At 60.7% G+C, this 18,752-nt stretch overlaps 2 protein-coding genes across 3 annotated transcripts in view; both read right to left on the bottom strand.

Annotated features, from left to right (window-relative positions):
* Nucleotides 1–97: 97 nt before the first annotated feature.
* Nucleotides 98–5,005, bottom strand: HPS1 (HPS1 biogenesis of lysosomal organelles complex 3 subunit 1). Its single transcript, XM_052799811.1, has 18 exons — nt 4,823–5,005; nt 4,603–4,740; nt 4,394–4,536; nt 4,057–4,165; nt 3,695–3,855; nt 3,504–3,606; nt 3,300–3,404; nt 3,139–3,208; nt 2,962–3,029; nt 2,186–2,353; nt 1,935–2,111; nt 1,796–1,863; nt 1,539–1,661; nt 1,372–1,436; nt 1,032–1,177; nt 821–934; nt 599–681; nt 98–316 (listed from the first exon to the last, which is right to left on the bottom strand). The coding sequence occupies exons 1-18, from the start codon at nt 4,919–4,921 to the stop codon at nt 154–156; spliced, it is 2,103 nt and encodes a 700-aa protein (XP_052655771.1). The 5' UTR covers nt 4,922–5,005; the 3' UTR covers nt 98–153.
* A 926-nt stretch (nt 5,006–5,931) lies between these two features.
* The window catches only part of HPSE2 (heparanase 2 (inactive)), a 114,308-nt gene continuing 101,487 nt past the window's right edge, over nt 5,932–18,752 (bottom strand). For both annotated transcript variants that reach the window (XM_052799732.1, XM_052799733.1), the window contains 3 exons: nt 7,357–7,502; nt 6,211–6,357; nt 5,932–6,128 (listed from right to left, as the gene is read on the bottom strand). In XM_052799732.1, the coding sequence (XP_052655692.1) occupies nt 5,963–6,128; nt 6,211–6,357; nt 7,357–7,502 (459 nt within the window). In that variant the 3' untranslated portion in view covers nt 5,932–5,962. The remainder of the gene's footprint in view (nt 6,129–6,210; nt 6,358–7,356; nt 7,503–18,752) is intronic.

Genomic DNA, 18,752 nt, shown 5'->3' with positions numbered 1-18,752 from the left:
AGTGCCAGCTCCAGCCGGGCTGGAGAACAGGAAGGCTGCCCGTGGCTGCCTGCAGCCACAGCCGATGACACACAGACACCGAGAAAGCAGCCCAGGCGCTGGGAACACCCACACACCCGCTTTAATCCCGGCCCCGAGGTGGCTGGAGGCAGGTCAGAGCAGGGGGATGCGGGAGGGCTCCCAGAGGCGCCGGGCCAAGTCGCAGGCCTGCTGGACCACGAGCTCAGAGGGGATGATGCCCAGGTGCACGGTCAGCAGCTCGTAGCACTTCACCACCTCTGCCTGGTGGTTCTTGCTGTAGTAACGCAGCAGCTTCCTGGGGAGAAGACGACAGGGGGCTTGGCAGGCACAGCGCAGACTGGCACCCCCTTTCTAACCACCTTCCTCCTAGGAAGTCCCTGGCAAGGACACAGCGTCCGTCCACTGGCAGGACCATGGCAACAGGCTGGGGAGATGGGCTAGTGCAACCCCGGTGACACCACAGCACTGGTACCGCCCTGCAGCGACATCCCAGCGAGGACAGCATCACTCACAGGGACCCCCGTGCTAGCACAGCCCCGGGCCCTTGTGCCAAACCGCAGGGCTGGGGGCTGCTCACCTGTAGTAGTCTCCTGCCAGCATCCCAATGGGAGCAGAATCATCAGAGAGAACTGGCACCTCCATCACCTCCAGCTTGTAGCCCTGGGGAGAGATGACAGCAGAGGACAGGAGCAAGAAAGGGATCGCTGAGGAGCCAGAGCCGGCTGTGTCTACAGCCCTGTTCTCTGCCCCTAGAAGGTGCTGGGGGAGAGGGGCTCAGCCCCTTCCTGGCCCCACGTACCAGCTCGTTCTCAAACCAGAGGAAGTAGGAGCAGCAGTAGTCGCCATCCTGCAGGACGAGCGTTGTGTAGCCCTTCTGCAGGTATCGCCGGGCCAACGCGATCAGGGACCAGACCTGAGGGACAAAGGGCACCTGAAGCCTGAGCAGAAAACCCTCCAACTGCCACCCACTCCTGTGATCCCCATCCCACCCCTAGCCCCACAAGCAGTACCTTCTTCTTGATGAAGGTGGCCAGGGGGCCCTTGCCCAGCTCTGAGCTGGACTTCTCTGTCAGGCTGAGCGATGGTGCCATCATCTGCCCGGCCGTGCGGTCCACATAGATGAAGTGCACCAGGCCAGGAAAGTCCTCCAGGTATGTGGGATGGGTTAAGGGTGTCCAACAACTTCGGTACCCTTCCAGGACAGCCCGAGCCTTGAGGAAACTGCCTTCACCCACCACACTTCTCCCCTTAAACCCAGTGCTGGGGGGACAGGGCCCCACTCCCACCTCTGCTACCCCCTTGGGGACCCCTCCTCGCTGGGCTGGGTTCCCAGCCGCAGGGACGGGTATGACACCATGGTGATATTGCGCCTGCTCTTCACCAGCAGAAAGTCCCGCCAGTCCAGCAGCTTCTCCCTGCCGAGAAGAGGCGCGGTGAGAGGCCGGGACCCCCCAAGCCCCACCACAGCAGAGCGTGGGGCAGCCCCTTGGGGATGCCGGCCACCCCCATGCACTCACCTCATCAGCTTCTGGGCACGGTCCCGCAGCCCCTGGGACAGGCTGTGGCCTGTGGAGGCCAGGAAGAGCTGGCGATACACAGAGCAGAGCTGCCGCTTCACGTTGGCCACTGCCTGCAGCAGCCTGAGCCGGGAGACACAGACGGTGCCGAGTTTGGCCCCTGGGTCCCCAGCACCATAGGGACAGCTGTGCCGCCCCCCAGGCTGGGAAAGGTCCCTGCCTGCCCTGGAGACTTTCCCTGGCCACCCCATACTCACTCCAGGGAGCTCCCAGGCTCGCTCCGGGAAAATATCTTGTTCTTGAAGTCCACCCAGGTGTTCTGCAACTAGAGAGAGAGAGGGCTCAGTGTCAGGCTGCAGGGACAGCAGGACAGGGTCCTCGCATCCACACTCCCACCTGGATGTCCTGCCCGCTCAGCTTCTTCACAAACTTGTCCATCCGCTGCCGCAGCTCAGCCAGGAACGGGTAGGAGCGTGGGGCTCCCACCTCCGGCCCCTCTTCCAGCTTCCTCTCCAGCACCAGGAAACCATCCAGCAGCTGGTACAAGGTGACAGCCACCTGGGTCGTGGGGCCCTGCCAGGGAGGGGAGAGGTGGGTCAGCCAGGACCGAACCCAACATCGCTTCCCTTACCTTAGAGGCAGCTCACCTTGGTCAGGAGGATGAGGGAGATGCCCGGCCAGAGCGGGAGGCAGTGCATGGTGTGCGGCAGCAAGGGGCAGTAACCCTCCCGCAGGTTGGCATCCAGGAAGATCCTTCTGGGGTTTGAAGCTTCAGGGACTAGAGGCCCCAAGGTCTGGAGCAAGTCCTCTGCCATCTGGGGAAAGATGGGAGACGCTCAGCCCCCCACGGGGATGAGACAGCCTGCACCAACCCAGGATGCTCTGGAGGGACACAGCAATGCCCTGAAAGCTGCACCCAGGCACAACTGAACTGAAGGAGCTGGAGCGGCCACGTGGCAAAAGATCAGCAGTGGGGAAAGTGCCCAGAGACCTCAAAAGAGCAGCAGATAGAGGGGAAGCCGCTTGCAAAGACAGAGGTTGCAAATGCCTTACGCTGAGGCTAGCACTTGGTTGCAGAGTGTGTGAGGCTCTGCGGCATCCGTCAGGGAAGCAGCCCAGAAAGCCCAGAGGCAGCAGAGGGAGACACCAGACTGCTCTGAGGCAGCCCTGGCCCCTCTGTGCTGACAGCTCTGGACAGGGAGACTGTAAAGAATGTCTCAGAGAGGGTGGTCAGAGCTGTCACAGTCATGCACAACATGGGGGACGCAGGGCACATCCCCAGTCCTAGAGCCTGGGGCACCCACAGCCGCAGCACAGCGAGGGACGAGTGACGAGGACCAGAGACCGCAAAGAGTGCCAGGACAGGCTGAGGAGGTGTGGAGCTGGGAGGGACTTGGAGGGACAAGCAGGACCCCTTGCTCACCTGGACATCTGCAGCGTCTGCCTCCCCGGTGCCCAGCATCTCAGCACCCTCCGACCAGCTCTCGCTGCCTGCAGGGAGCACAGCAGGTCGCCCTCCCTGCCAGCTCCCCACGCAGCCCCGAAGCCTCCACAGGGCTGCAGGGCACGGGGCAGGGCTGCTGCTTGGCTGGGCACTCACCCGTGCTGTGCCTGCCCGGTGAGGGCTGAGGCGTGTAGTAGACCTCAGGCGCGGAGAGATCATCTGTGTCCTGCCGGCGAGAATGGCTGGGTCAGCAACGGGAGCGATGCAGGCAGCCCAGCCAGAGTCCCACCCGGCAGCTCCCCATCCCAGGGACTCACCTGATCATCCAAGTCCTTCTCCGCAGCTCCATGGGAGCCAGGGCCGCTCATGGGGATGCTCTCACTTCTCTTGGGTCCCTGGGGCAGCAGCTTCCCTGCCGTGGCCTTCCGAAAAGAGGGAAGAAAAAAATCAAGCCCTGGCCACCAAGGCATCATCCTGCAGGGGCACCCCAACCTGCTTCCCCCCCCCCAACTCTGGAGCACCTGGGAGCCGAGCTCCTCCTCGGTGCTCTGGCTGGGGTACAGGTCCTGCACCAGGAGGATGAGGACGAGCAGGTCGGCAGGGCGGATGGAGCTGGCGTTGCGGCTGTGGGCCAGAGAAGGGAAGGGTCATCCAGGAGGGCGAGCGGCTGCCCTGGGGAGGGCGGCGGGGACGGGGACGGGGACGGGCGCACCTGGAGTAGAAGGCCAGCAGCTTGGTGTGCACCAGGAGGAAGGCATGGCCCACCTCGTCGCCGCCACGCTCGGGGCTGGTGTTGATGTACTGTACCACCTGCCGCTCCAGGAACTCGATGCACTGCTCGCACAGCTGAGGATGGATCAGCCGCTCCACAGCCTGGGGTGCAGGTTGGGGGGGAAAGCTGCTGAGTCCCCCCAGACCCAGCCACGCAGCCCCGGGGGCAGGTCCGAGCTTCCACAGCTCCAGGGAGCTGCCCCAAAGTGCCCAGCCCAGAACCTTTCCCCACATCCCGGGACTCCATGCAGCCTCACATCCCTGGTATGCCCTGAAAGCGAGGGACACCCCGGGGCACGGTACCTCCACCGCAAAGCTCTGGTCCTCCTCCCGCAGGCGGCTGTAGGTCTCCAGCAGGCCCCGCAACAGGCTCCAGACACGCTCCCGCTGCTCCGAATCGGCCGGCCGCAACCTGCAACAGCCAGAGTGTGAGAGCTGAGAGCCAGCCATCACCTCCCTGGGTGGGACAGGCACCCCAAAACCCAGCTGCAGCCCAGCAGGCAGGGGGTCCTGCTGCAAAGGGGGGTCCCAGCTTGGAGACACCCACTCCCACCCCCCCGGGGCTGCATGCAGGCACCGCTTGGCAGCTGCCCTGGCACCCTGGCATGCCAGCCCATGCCAGCCGGCCGTGCCCGCTCACTCCTTGCGGATGAGGTGGGAGTCGAGGGTGACGAGGCCGCAGTGAGCCTCCACCAAGCGCCGCAGCACAAACAGCGTCCGGCGCAGGTCGTCCTCGCTCTCCGTCCCGTCGCCGTTCACTGCGATGTACAGGCAGTCCCCAAACTGCAACCGGCGAGCGGGGTCAGGGGGGGCCAGCCGGGGCTCCCCCATCCCCGGTGCCGGCCCTACCATGTGCAGGACGTGGAGGTGCCGCCCGCGCTCGGTCGCGAAGCAGGTGTAGGTGTCGGCGAGCTTCTCCAGCAGTGCGGCGCAGGAGATGATGAGGGGGGCGAAGAGGGTGTTGAGGCTGTCCTCCAGCGCCGGGCCCTGGGGCACACGCTCCCGGGTCAGCGCCCACGCACGACCGCGCACCCCCTCCCCGCACCCGCGCCGCCCCGTCCCGCCCCACCTGCCCGGCGTGGGGCGGCCGCAGCCGGCGGAGGAAGGCGGCATCGGCCCAGTAGAAGAGCAGCTCGGCCGCGGTGCTGGCGATCAGGACGCAGCGCATGGCCCGGCCCGCCCCGCGGCAGCAGCGGCGGCGGCGGCGGCAGCGGGGGGCACCGGGACCGCGCGGCTCCGCCCGCCCCGCGCCGCTTCCTGCTCCGCCGCGCGTGACCGCCGCGCCCACGCGCGCAGCGCCCCCGGCGGCCCGGCGCGGCCCTGCACCGCGGCACCCTGCCCGCCCCGGCCCCCGGTCCCGGTCCCCGGTCCCCGGCCCCGGTGCTGCCCCGCTCCCGGCCCGTGGCGGACAGAAGACGCCGACGCGGTTGACAGCCCAACTTTATTTACACCTCCGGTAGCGCCTCGGCGCGTCCCGGCTGCTCCCGCCCGCCACACCGCCCCTCTCCCGGGCACAACACACTCACGGCCCGGCGGCCGCCGGGGCTGACCGCCGGCCCCGCCTCCCGCCGCTCCGCCCCGCCTCGGGCCGTATAATTTAATTATCAACACTTCCAGCGGCGGACCCTCGAGCACCGCCCCGGGGCGGACCCCGGCGCCCCTTCTCCCGGCCCGCCCTGCCCGCGGCATCCCCGCGTCGGTCCCGGCCGGGCTGGCGCCAGCCCGGCGGCAGCAGAGGGAGCTGCTTCCATGCGCTTGCTGCACCGGCAGCGCTGACCGTCGCCCGAGAAGGCGCAGAGGAAAGGGGGACCCGGCTGCGGGAGGGGTCGCCCTGAGGGGCAGCGGGACTTGGGGGGGCCGGGGAGGGTGCCCAGCCCAGGCCTCCGCACCCCAGCCCTCCCCAGCAGCCGGTGGGCACCGGACTCCGGGTGCTTCTCGCAGCTTGTGGGACGGATCGCGGCAGGCCCTGCCAATTCGCCGTCGCACCGCTCTGGCCGGATGGCGGCCAGGGCCAAGCAGAGCTCTGCGGTCACGGGGCGGGAGAGGGTGCCAAGCCGGAGGGCATCCAGGGTGTGAGGACGAGGGCATGGCGCGGTGCCTGCCCGATGCGGCCCTGCTGCGAGGCTGTGCGGGCTGCCGAGGAGGCAGCGTGTCCTGGGGAGCGCGTGGGGGCAGAAGCGGGGCTGGCGGGTCCGTTCTGGGCCGTGGGCTATCGGTACCGGCAGGCCAGCGCGTTCACGTTCTTCACCACGTAGAAGCTCATGGTCAGCGGGGGGATGACCAGGGTGCGGCCGGCCCGCAGCGGACGAGGCTTTAGCTCGGGCAGGGTCCCATCGTCCACCATGGCCAGTGGCTGCCCGTTGAGCTGGACCAACCTGAGGGACCAGGAGAGGGTGAGGGTGGTGGCATCGAGGACGGGGTGGCAGTGGCAGCCGCAGCCGCCAGCATCACACTTACTTAGAGTGGAGCCCGTCCTTGCCGTAGGGCTGCAGCAGGTACTGGTGGACGATCTTATCCCGCAGCGTCCCCGCCAACTTGATTTTCTTCCGGGAGCGATGTAGGTTGATGATGTAAAGGGTGATGGACCCCCGGACGTAGTTGTGGCTGCAAAGGGGAGAGCGGGAGCTGAGGGGCACGTTGGCACATGCCCCGGAGCAACCGCCTCCAAGAAGTGGTTTGGGGGTCTCTGCAAGAACGGGCCTCGTGCAGCCATCCGGAGGGGACGTTACTGTCCTGGCTGCCCCTCCACAGGGAGATGCCACCTCCCCATCACGAAGCCTGGCTCCGCAATGATGCCTTTTCAGTCGCCCCCTCCCCTCCTCAGCCAGCGGTGGCGTGGCTCAAGGGGGTGCCGTGCCAGTGTCTGGAGCTGGGGGGTGGCGGTCCCAGGGCAGCCCCCCCCCGGGCCTCACAAGGAGGAGGCTGAGAACGGAGGGGAGCTCTGTGCGCAAGTGGCGTCTGCCCCCGCCGCCCTGGGCACCTAACTGACAGGTCCAGACACTGATCCTCTGTCCCTGCCTAATCAGGCAGCCCCAAACAAAGGCTATAAAGCACTTTGCACCTGTCAGTTACTGGACAAGGTTTCCTACCGAGCTGGAGGCATGTTGAAAGCATCTGGACTGTGTAAAGAAACAGACTCTCCTCCTCCACAATAGCAACTTGTGTCTGCGGAGGAGGTGGCCGCCCCCACCCCAGCTTGCTGGGGCGCTTTCAAAGACCTTATCAGCGAAACAATAACCAGGCCGGGCTCCCCGGCAGCGCGGCCCTGCGGGTAACCCGACCGACTGGGGGCCCCTCGTGTGAAATCCACTCCCTTGATCTCTGCTGCTGGGGCTGCTCGGCAGCCACCACACCGGCCCCGGCCGGCCCCGTTCCCAGGCGCGGGCTTGCCATGACTTTCATCGGAGGCATCACTGTTCCTGCGCGCTCCCTCCACCACCGCAGCAGCCAGAGCAGTGCCCGAGCGAGTCCCCTGGGAAGCCAACCTGCTTTGCCGGAGCCAAACCCTGGGCTCCTGCCCCAGCATGTCCTCAGTGGTCCCCATGTCCTGGGGGTCCTGCTTATCCCCACCCTGCAGCCCCCAGCCTCCCTCGCTCTGCTTACTTGTGGTAGCTGGTGCAGTGGGCGTAAATACGGAGCTTGTCGCGAATGACCCTGCCAGGCCGGGGTTTCCTCTGGAGACCAGCCACGTGGATCGCCAGGACCTTGGGACCGATGAGGCGCTTGTAGAGCAGGGACAGCCAGTAGTCCTGGGGGGCAGAGGGGAGAGTCAGCAGCACAACGGTCCCCCCGACTCACAGCAGGAGCGGGCAGGAGAGGCTGGCTTCCCTGCTTACAGCCTAGCAAAATTTTGGGTGTTGGGGTGAAAATGTGTGCCAGATGTCTGCCTTGGGGTGAGCTTTTTTTGTGCAGTCCAAGCCAAAATGGCATCGCTGTTTCCAGGAAAAAGATTAAGGGAGGAATACATTGCTTTGCCCGCGCTGAGAGACACCGATACCCTCTAAAGGAGCTCAGCTTTTGGCTGGGCTGCAGAGCGTGGGGAGCGGCATGGATGCCCTTGCATGTTCCCACAGACCCGCACATAGCCATGCCGCAGACCTGTGTACTAGCTCCAGCTGATGCACGCAGGATGGTGGTGTCTCTGAGCAGGCAGGCCACCCTCTAGCCCACTCTCTACATGGGGCTGGAGCACACCAGAGCTCTCCTGTGCTCTCCAGCTCTGTTCATAGCACGCTGGCTTTGGTGACTGCTGAGGGTGCCCCACTTCCCAGAGGTATTTCTCCCATTTTAAAGCCTCCCATGGAGTTAAGCACCCATGAACACAGCACAGGGAAGCTAAGCGCTCAAGAAATAGGAAACATTTAGCCCCTGCACACATGCGTTAATGATGCAGCCTTTAATTACGTCACCACATACTACTTTTTCCCACAGGGCACAGCCTCGCTCGGCACACAGGATGGGCCCCAAGCCCCAGGGAGGGGGGTGAGGCTGTGCGGTGACGGAGGCCACTGCCGGCAGGGCCCCCCACTCATCCGCTGCAGAAGCTGGGAGGTGTGCAGTAAATGAAGCAGGGTTGTGGGAAGGGAAAGGGCAGGCTCAGGCGCTCGCCTGCCGTTCTGCAGGATGGGGCTGTGGCCCTGCTTCTGCTCTGGGCACCCCGGCTGATGCCAGGGAGACGGAGCCTCTTGGTCTGCTTCTGTGGGTGCGCTGGGCACCGCCTGGGTGCCGGGGCACTTTTTCACACATGAGCACTCTGGATAAATCCCCTCTGCGCAACCCAGACTGGCTGCCCCAGAGAGACCATGTGTCTCAGGGCAATTGCGATGATCCCCCAACCCCACTGGCCATGTCAAACACCCAGCAGCGATGGTCACACTGGCACCAGGGACTGCTCTGCCCAGCAATGTCTGGCCCGCACAGTGGGGAGGGCTGCTGTTGTGGAAAGGAGCACAGATCAAGCACCCCATGGCTCCGCACACTGCCTGGGGAGGCACGAGGAAAACCCTGTGTGGTCAGCGTAGTGCCAGGAAGGGGTCTGACACCCCAGAGGGGCACGTGGGGGGAATGGGGTCTCCAGGGCCTCAGGCTACAGGGCAGGATGGGCAGGTGGAAGCACAGATCCCTTGTACAGGTACAGGTATCCATCCCATGGATGGGAAGCCCTCACACAGCCACCAGTTAACATGCATTTTGGATGAAGAGGCCAGCAGATGAACCGGAGCATTAATGCAGCAGAGACCGGCACGAGGTGAACAGCCGCTGGCCAGACTGAACTGCTGGCCCCATCCTCTCTCCAGCCCAGCTCAGCAGAAGCTGACCTGTGCCAGCAGCGCTGGGCTGGCCTGGCAAAGCGAGATCCAAACCCACTTCCCACTTTCTGGGAAGCTGTTGCCACAATGCTGCAGGAAAAGCTGCCTCCTGCTCTCCTCTCACTGCTCCCAGCCAAAACCACGGGGCTTTGTGCCACACCAGCCTGGTAAATGTTTCCCCTGCAAACCCCGGGCCCCGGAGGAGACGCGAGGGTGAAGGGAGAGGCTTGTGCACTCTGAGGAGGCTCAGGCTGTGAGGCCGAAGCTCCCGGGGAGGACGAGCTGCAGTTGCTCGATACCGCAAACATGTGCCTTCCCCGAGGTGCGTGCCACCATCCCTGTGCCTGCTGGCTGGCGGTGCTGCCCCACACCCTGGGGATGTCCCTGCCTGTACCACGCTGCAGGGGCTGTGCCAGCCTTCCCCCACCGTGGGAAGCTGTGCCAGCTCACCCTGCTTGGGCTCACAGCAGGCGGGAGAAGCAGTGCCCAGCACACTGCCGGCTCCCCGGTGAGCCACGGTGATTAGCAGGCGTCATTAGATGAGTAATTACTTGAGTTTATGTCGAGGCCAAAGGTGAGCACAGATTGCAGTGTTTAGCTGCACGGTTGTGAGTTAAATAAATGAGTTCAGTGCCCCCAGCTACCTGTCAGCTCAGGCTCTTAGGTCTTTCTAGCAGTCCCCGCGGGGTTTCTCACCTCCTCTCCCTATTTCCACTGATGAGATGCTGCTTTTGCCTACAAGTTATGGGAGCAGCAGAGGCCAGAGACATCGTGGCCACCCTCGAAATTTCCATATGGGTCTCAAGAGCTGTTCTGCAGGGGGCTCGCGATGGCCTTGTCATGTTGGGGAGTTGGCACCAGCAGCTCCAGCCTCCAGCTGAGCACCCACCCTTCCAGGCAGGGTGGTCCCCTGGGGTTTGCTGCTTTGATGCCGGCATCCCTCTGCTCTCAAGGCTCAGCAGCAGCAAGGTTTGCAATGTGGGGGTGCAGGGAGCTGCCCAGCCCCACGACCTGCCCCAGTTGCTGCCAAGTCTCACATGTTGGCATACACTCTTCCCAAGGGTGCTCTGACAAACCCTGCTCCCCTGCAGAGCTGGGGGAGCTGAGCCCGGGGCTCCTGCCGTGGCAGCTCACAGGCAGAGCTGTGCCATTCGGCATCTCCTGGGCTGGGCACAAGGACAGATGCTTGTCTCTCTGGGAAGCATTGGCCACTTTTTTCAGCTTCTGATCCAGCTAAGGGTACACAGCTTTTCTGAGAAAAACCGTGCAGATGCCATGAGACAGGTAAGGCAGGCAGCAGTGATGCAGGGTTAGCTGTTCTGCAAAGTGTGAGATGACCATGGCTGACCGTAGAGTATTTTGGTGCAGGCAATGCCCCCAGGGCAGCGTGGGGACTGACTTCTCCCTCCAGCCTCTGCAGGAGGCAAGGGGAGAGCAGTGATTTTACCTTGCCTTGCTGGCAAAGCTAGCTCCAAAGTCTCTGTTTCAAGAAGGATGTGGAAATACCAAAGAGAGTTCAAAGGCGGGCCAGAAGAACGACCCCGAGGCTGGAAAAGGAGTCGTCAGTGCCGGCCTTGAGCTCTTCAGCTTACTGCAGGGAAGTACTGAAGACAGCTGCAGCTTTTCGCGTCATCACAAGCCCACTTGCGGCAGGGGCCAAAACCATGTTACTCGCAATAAATTACCAGGAGCTGGTGACACTTCGTATTTGGATGATGAATTACACGCACACCTAGCATTGCGGAAACAAACCTGCCGGGTGCAGGCACTTCACCCAGCTGGGCCGGTGCTCTGGGGCTGCTCCTACCACTGGCATGAGCAAACCCGTTAAAATCACACCAGGGCTGCTGGGCACCTGCAGCTACTGGCTCCTGTTCAGATGGTGACCAGCTTGGGAAGCAGTTGCTCTTGAAACCCAGCTTGGCTGCAACCAGGGTGGCTTTTCCACCCATCGGTGACCTCTTCCTGGACCCCTGACAGCAGCTGGCACCCCCTCCCATATAACAAACCCTGTGCGAGCGTGGCCCCCAGGCTAGCAGTGCCCAATTGCCCCTTGCAAAGACAAGTGCCCGCTTTGCAGTGCGGTGCCAGGCATCCTGGCGGAGGCAGCCCTGGCAATGCCTAGGGAGATACGTGGCTCCAACCAGTGCAACCACAGAAAGGATTTGGCTTTTGGAGTCACAGAGGGCTCCTGTTGTGAGGACTTAGCCAGCAATACAGCTGTAGCGGTAGAGGAGGAATAGCAGACAGGAATCTGGTCTGCTATTAGTCCCCTGGGAATCAAGGGAGCCTTTTTGCTTTAATTACTTTGCAGGCCCATTAAGCAGTGCTGCCACTGCGGCCCTCAGAGCTGCAGGCGAGGAGCACCTGAAGGCAGAGCTGTCCTACACCTCAAGGAGGTCTCCTGGCTGGGACCCCTGATTTATGGGCAAGAGAGGTGCTTGTCTCAAGCGAGCTGATGTGCAGAGCTCAGGCCAGCCACATCTTCTGAGCTCCATGGGGCCAGTGAAGACACACGAACTTTCTGCTAGACAGGGAAAGCCCAGAGGGTTCCACTTGATCTCTTTGCACATTTTAATTCATTGCAGGAGCTTTTAGAGACTTCAGCTTTTGGAAACAAGGCTGATTAGGCAGACCTTCAGACAGACCTATTAACCAGACCCTCCCATCTCAGGAGTCATCAGGAAGGGCGCAGGAGCGTATCCCCATGCTCTCTCCTAGAGGCAGCAAAGCAGCTTTACAGCCCACCTGAGTTTGTTCAGCTCCGTGCTCACCACATGTGAGAAGACGTTGCCATAACCAGAAAACCGGAGTAAAACGGAGCCGTAGCCCTTTGGTCTTCTGGGGGCTGTAACCGGCAAAGGCAGCCGAACTTCAAATGAGCAGGCTGCTGACCCTGCGGTGCACAGCCTCCTCTGGCTGGGGCTGCCGGGGCACGGCTCTCTGTCCCCGTGTCACCGGCAGCATCAGCTGGCTGCTGCCCACCCTCCTCCTCTTCCTCTTGCCTCTTCCTTCTTCTGAAGCTACGCAAGCTCTTCCTCCATCCCTCAGGCACGCTCAAGTTTCAACAGTCTGTTATAGATTGCTCCATTCCTGCACCTTCATCTGCGTTTTTCCACAGTCCAAGCAACCTGTATGGAGATAAGGGCTGGCTGGTCTGCCTTCCCGTACATCACAGGACAGAGAGGTTTGCTCTTTTATCCCTCTGCTGAGCCTGATGGCTCATTTTTGGCAAAAGCATCTTCCAGAAAAGTAGTGATTGCGGTTGTGAGGGCTTGGAGGGACGGAGAAGCCGCCACTTCCCAGGGAGTCTGTTCCAGCGGTTAAACATCCGCACTGTTAACAATCCCACTCCTTATTTTCAGCTTGAATTTGTCTGGCTTCAGCTTCCAACCAGTGGTTCTTGTTCTTTCTTTTTCCACTAGATTAAAGAGATCCTCAGCATCCAAAGCTTTCTCCCTGCGGAGGTCCTTACATCCTGTTCAAACCACGGCTGGTTGTTCCTTCAGCAAGTCTGGACTTTATGCTGCTTTTAACATTATCCCTGAGTTTTATGTGCTGCTTGGACTGTGGGAGTTCGCAGCTTTCTCACCCAAATCCTGTGCAAGGTCCTTCAACAAGCAGAGTGGGGCAGAGCTTCTCCCCAAAGGGAACATTTGCTGAAGTCAAAATGATCAGCTCTGGGAGCGGGCACTGATGCTGTCCTCACGAGCTCACATGCACCCACCCTCAGGGATGTGATCTGTTTGCCATTTTGCATGTGCACCCTCCTTGTGTGGAGGTCCTGAAGAGCTGAGGACCTGGTGAGCTGCCTCCTACAGCATTTGCTGCCGTACTGGTGCAATTTGCGGGTGTGCCCTGAGCATCACAGGGGACACTCCAGAGAGGGTCTGTGAATGGGGAACAACAATCCTCCTAGCCCCAAAAAAGGGGGCTTCAGGTGGACTGGGCTGCCAGGAGCCAGTGGCATCAGCAGGGGAGCACAGGGCCAGCACGTACGGAGACGCTGCCGCAAAGTGGCCCCTTGCCTCTTCTCTCTGCTCTGCCCACACAACCCTGCCCCTCCTGGGCAGGACAGACCCTTGCTTTCATCCAGGCACCTGCACCTATGAAAGGATCAGCCGATGCTGCCCAATTCCTTTCTTGCTTAGCCTTGGTCCCTGCAGGTGCCCACCACCAGTCCCCCAAAGCTGCTGACATCTCTGCCTGGCCAGCCGTTGCTTTCACTGTGCTGATCCTCTTCCTTCCTGCTCTAACGGCTGCAAACGCCTCATTTCACACCACTCTCTCCTGCATCGCCTTCCGCCTTCATATCTTCCCGGCAGCTTTCTCTGCTGGCAAGCGATCTATGGCTGAAGTGTGACATGAGGGGCTGACAGTCCTGCACCCCAGTGCCTTTCAGCTAAGGAAGGAGAGGAGAGGAGGCAGGTATGGCAAGGGAGGGCAATGGCTCCATTAGCTGGGGCAGGAACAGCTCTGTAGAGCAGAACAGTTGCTGCTGTGGCTGTGTTGTGCACTCTGTGTGCTTACACAGGCTTATGGCAGGCTGGCTCTTGTCTGGCCCTGTGGAGTGAATATCTACTCGTGGTTAGGGAAAGGAAACCAGGTCACATTTTACAACAGCTCTGCGATAAGTCCCAAAGCGCAGCACATGGGGACAGCCAGGAGAGTTGCTCCCATCCCAAATAACCTGCTAACATGTGTGTACCCATGGCCTCAGAGAGCAGCATTTTCATCCACCGGTACCGGCAGCACCACAAGCATTGTGTTTGGGCCAAGCATAAGCCGTTCATCCTACAGCTCAGGGTCTCTCCCAGCTGTGCCAGCAGCACAACCCACCAAGGCTCTGATGAGCATCACGTCTTCCCAGCCTTCGAGCCGCTGCACCCTTTGCTCAGCCCCTCTCTGTCGTCTCTGTCTCTTCCTCTCTTTTTCTCCATCCTGGAGAAAGACCAAACACTGACATTAAGGCAAAATTCCTGCTGTGGGAGCGGCAGCCACAGGAATCGCTGCTGGGCACCGGTGGCACTGAGGGGACAGCCTGCCAGGCATTGGGAAAGTGGCGAGTGGGAAGTGGTCCCTGCCTACCACTGCCCTTGATGAGCTGGCCCCCAGCCAGCAGCCTCCACCTTCCCAGGGAGCTGAGCAGATGGAGGAACAGCCAAACCTCTCTTTTGTCATCACCTCTCCCTAACAGGGACCAGGCGATGGAGGCCGCAGGAAGGGAGCGGAGCTGCCAGATCAGAGGGCGTGGAAACCAAATGCAACTTCTTTGCTGTTTTCTGATCTTCTGCTGCTTTTCACCACAACGCTACTTCCCTCTGCTCCGCCGACAAGCACCAACACATACTGGGAAGAGTCTTGCTGTCCCATCTAGCACGGAGCGTCTGGGAGACGTGGGCAGTGGCTGTGTCCGTCCTTCCAAGTACGAGCCACTGCTGCCGGTCCCAGACGGAGTGTGTCTCTGCCCCAGTCTCTGGTGCAGGAGTAGCAGCCCGGCTCTGGGTCTGCACATGTCCTGCAGCTCTGGCGGGTGGGTGCCAGAGCTGCTAGCCGCAGCATAGCTTTGATGTGCTTGAGAGTCCAAGCATACACACTTCAGAGATGTTTTTTATGGTGCACTAAGAGGGAAAGGCCCCTTAACCCATTGTGACAGCAAGCAGAGTTTAGGCGCTTTAAATCTGTCTCCTTCTTTGCGGATAAAACGAGCCTCAGAGCAGACTTAGAGCTCCTGGAAGGCTGAATGCAGCGAAGGTGCAGAAAGCAGAGGATGCTGCAGTCCTCGAGACATGGTATGATCGTGGCTGAAAGGACAAGGCAGTACAGGAGATGCCCTGCTCAGACCCGCTTTGGGTGCTCGTGCGGAGGCTGGCTGGTAGATTTCTGCGGGACACCATTTCCACTCTGCCCTTCAGTGGCCCATGCTCTGGCTTGACATCTCGTGGGAGAGCCTTTCCCCCGCACACACCTGAACTGCCCAGGATTTCATCCCTCCCTCCTGCTGCCGGAGCGAACATCCCATACAGACGGCTCCTGCCTGTCCTCGCCTCTCCCGCCCCTTCCCCATCTGCAGGCGTCGCTCCCGCCAGAGCCAGTGCTCCAGCGTGCGGGGCAGATGGGGGTGCCAGACACCCGCGCGGCAGATTTATGGACATCAGGAACAGTTTCCATGTGTGTGCGAGCTCCATTGGACCTGCTCCCTCTCCCCACCCTATGTCGCTCCCAGGCTTGGGACCACGCCTCTGCCTCTGCCCGCGGCGGCACATGGCAGACTGCAGCCCGACCTGGCTGCCCTCTCCCCGACAGTGACCCCGAAGCCGAGGGTCCCCGCCGGGGGGAACAGCAGCCGCAGTCCTACCCCTGCCAGCTCGGCCGGCTGCGTGTGCGCAGCGCGGTGACTCAGTGCTGGGCGTGCAGATGGGCCGGCGCAGCAGCGGGGCTGAATTCCCCCGGCCCCGCAGCCAGCTGGCCGGGCTCGGCGGTGGGAGCGCGAGCGCTTGCAGGAAAGGGCTCTCTGTGTGCTTCCCCCTGCGGATGCCGGGTCTCCTCTTCGCCTCTGGACACTGCCCAGCCCAGCAGCCGGGCAGCCACCGGGCGAGCAGACGGCAGGGTGGGGATGGGCGCGGGTGGGCGAGGACCTGCGAGGGGGCGAGGGCCCCCTCCTGCGCAGCGCAGGGGCGGGAGAGGCACCGTCCAGGGAGACGGCTGGGACCTCCAGCTGCAATTAGCAACGCCTCCGGCCAAGCCAGCTCAGCTAACGAGCGCGCTGGGGAACGCGTACGTGCGGCAGGCAGGAGCACGGCCGGGGGACCTGCTCCCACCCCTGGCACCCGGCACGGCACCCCTCCGGCAGGCCCCTTGCCTCTGTGCACCCGGAGACGGGGGCCCAGCCCATGCCCTGCCGGGGAGGTGCTCGGGACAGGTGGGGCAGGCACCATCGGCACTCAATCGCCGGGCTCGCACCACAGCTCTGCCCTAGGGACCCCAAGGGATGCTGGGGATGGCGGCAAACTGGCACCGAGCTCATTCATAGCAGGGCTTTTATGAAAGCCTGGTTAGGAAGGGGACAGCTCACTAAGGACAGACCCGATCTGAGGCCGGGGTCCTCCCTCCTCCAGGACAGACAGTAACTTTCCCATCGAGTTCCAGTGCCTTCGGGCTAAGCAAAGCAGGTGAAAAATCACCCACAGCATCCAAGCGTCCGACCACAGCACCGTCAGGCACAGGCCTCCGCACCACTGCGATGCTTTCTCAAGGATGCCATCAATTCACAGGCAATATCTTGTTGTCTTCTACTACCACAGCTGAGCAGGCAGGCCCTGCCATCGCTTCACCCTGTGATCCCTCTGGGCCTTTCTCATGCTGCATATGAAACTTATATGCAGAAAGGAAGTTTTAGTATCTACCTAACCCTGGAGAACCAAGTATCTCACTGTCCACAGTCTTTAGGACAAGGCCCAAGAAGAGCCACAGTTATCAGGAAATGGAAGTCTGGATTTCAGCTTTGGCTTTTCTATGGGGTTTGTGTTGCTCGGTCTCTGCCTAGAAATGCACCCAAGTTTTTCCATGCATAGGTATAACCTTACAGCACTGTGCGTTAAGGGAGCAGAAGTCACTACCAAATGGATAAAAAAGAGGCGAGTGCCACGTGGAAGAGCATTCAGAAAGGTCTTTAACATGCTGTAACAATCTGAAGAGAAAGCTTACACCTAGCTGGGGGGCTCTCCAGTGAAATAAAAGTATTGCATCCCTCTGGACTGTTTCAGAGACATATTAAGGAAACAGAAATGGAGTATGTACACTGCATGCCTGAAATGAGCCTAGAGCTACTAAATGCCAGAGTGGCATTTCAAAGACACTGCCCTGTGAAGAGTGAATATCAGTGCTGCTCCTGCCCTCCTTTCCTCTGCTCCTCACTCCCACACACATGTACAGATGGGTTTAGGTGCAGGCAGGAGACTGACATACCTGCAAGAGGCTTTATTTAAAGGACTTCAAGCACAAGCCCTGACTGTTATACAGCTGGCTGCCCCAATCACTCAGGAAGAAAAAGCACCCCAACCATACATGAAAAAGTTCTCTCAAAAATAACAAGGCATTAAAATGCTTGAGCTCAGTTGCATTAAGGTAGGCTTGAGCATTTCTATTCCCCAGCCTAATCACATCTGTGCTAAGGCCGGGGAGCCTCATGTCACCCAGTTTATCCTTCTTTGCTCCCCATTAGTTGGTGAGGGGCCTTGAGCACAAGTCTTATGAGGAGCGGCTGAGGGAGCTGGGGTTGTTCAGTCTAGAAAAGAGGAGGCTGAGGGGAGACCTTATCGCTCTCTACAACTACCTGAAAGGGGGTTGTAGTGAGGTGGGTGCTGGTCTCTTCTGTCAGGTGTCTGGAGATAGGACAAGAGGAAATGGCCTCAAGTTGAGGCAAGGGAGATTTAGGTTAGATATTAGGAAAAATTTTTTTACTGAGAGGGTTGTCAAACATTGGAATGGGCTGCCCAGGGAAGTGGTTGAGTCACCATCCCTGGAGGTATTCAAAAAGCGAGTGGACAGGGTACTCCAGGGCATGGTTTAGGGGGCATGGTTAATGGTTGGACTTGATGATCTGGAAGGTCTTTTCCAACCGAAATGATTCTATGATTCTATGATTAGTCCAGCAAGAGAAACCCACTTCCTCAATTCTGCACCTGGAAGGAGGCTCAGAGACATGGCCTCACCTTCCCCTGCTGCAGCACTTGTCCCTCACATGGGGCTTTGATGGCATTACCTCTGAGGAGAAGGTGGATGAGCAATTCTGGCAGCCAGGACAGGCACTCAGAGCTGCTCTTTCATGGGTGAAGGACCTGGATGGGGATGCAAAGGCCATGTCCCTTGCAAGATGCCCCAGAAGCCACACGAGCTCATGAACGAGCTGTGTGTGGAAAGCCCAGCAGAGACGTGAACATCTCCCTAATTTCACTATGAAGCTGCAGTGCCTCTGGGCCACACTGCTGCCACCTGAGACCGTTTTCGGGGAACCAGTCTGCATTGCACCAGCAAGCCACCATGGCACAAAGCTGGGGATAGACTGGCTTAAACCTCCGCTTTCAAGGTTTCACTGCATCCCTGCCTGTAAGCAGCTATTCCCAGGTGCTCTTGCGTTTCCCACCAAAATGGCCAGAGTTTACAAGTTTATTTTCAAACCAAGCCTAACCCTCAGAAAACACAGAGCAAGCCCCACCAGCCTGCCTGGGTTTGCTGCCCAGTGCCCATGCCCAGGGAGCAGCCATGCTCCCTGCCCGCCTGACATGCTGGTAGCCCTCGCTAGCTCGCAGCATGGCCCATGACAGCAACTATCACCCTGCTATACATAGAGCGGCACACTGATTTGCCTGCTCCTTCCCCTGTACATAACAAATCCCCCCAGCGCTGCAGTCCTGGGGGAGAGGCAGAAACATCGTGATTTAGAAGCTGAGACTCCCACAGCAGTGCCCACCAAGCAACCCCTGTTACCTGCATTCCCTGATCCCCCAACATGGCACCCACACCACATTTTATGAGCTTCCTTATGCCATCCACTGTAACATGCCCTAACAGAGACAGTACTAATGTGAGCAAGACCAGCAGCATACGAGGGACCCAGCTGCAGGACAGAGAGGAGGGTTCGCGTGGTAGCAGTGCAGTGCTCGTACGGTGATGAACTACAAATCACTT

The sequence above is a fragment of the Harpia harpyja genome, chromosome 10, assembly GCF_026419915.1.
Source record: "Harpia harpyja isolate bHarHar1 chromosome 10, bHarHar1 primary haplotype, whole genome shotgun sequence".
NCBI classification, from domain to species: domain Eukaryota; kingdom Metazoa; phylum Chordata; class Aves; order Accipitriformes; family Accipitridae; genus Harpia; species Harpia harpyja.
Note: the sequence above shows the minus strand (reverse complement) of the source record. Positions and strands in the feature narration are given on the sequence as shown.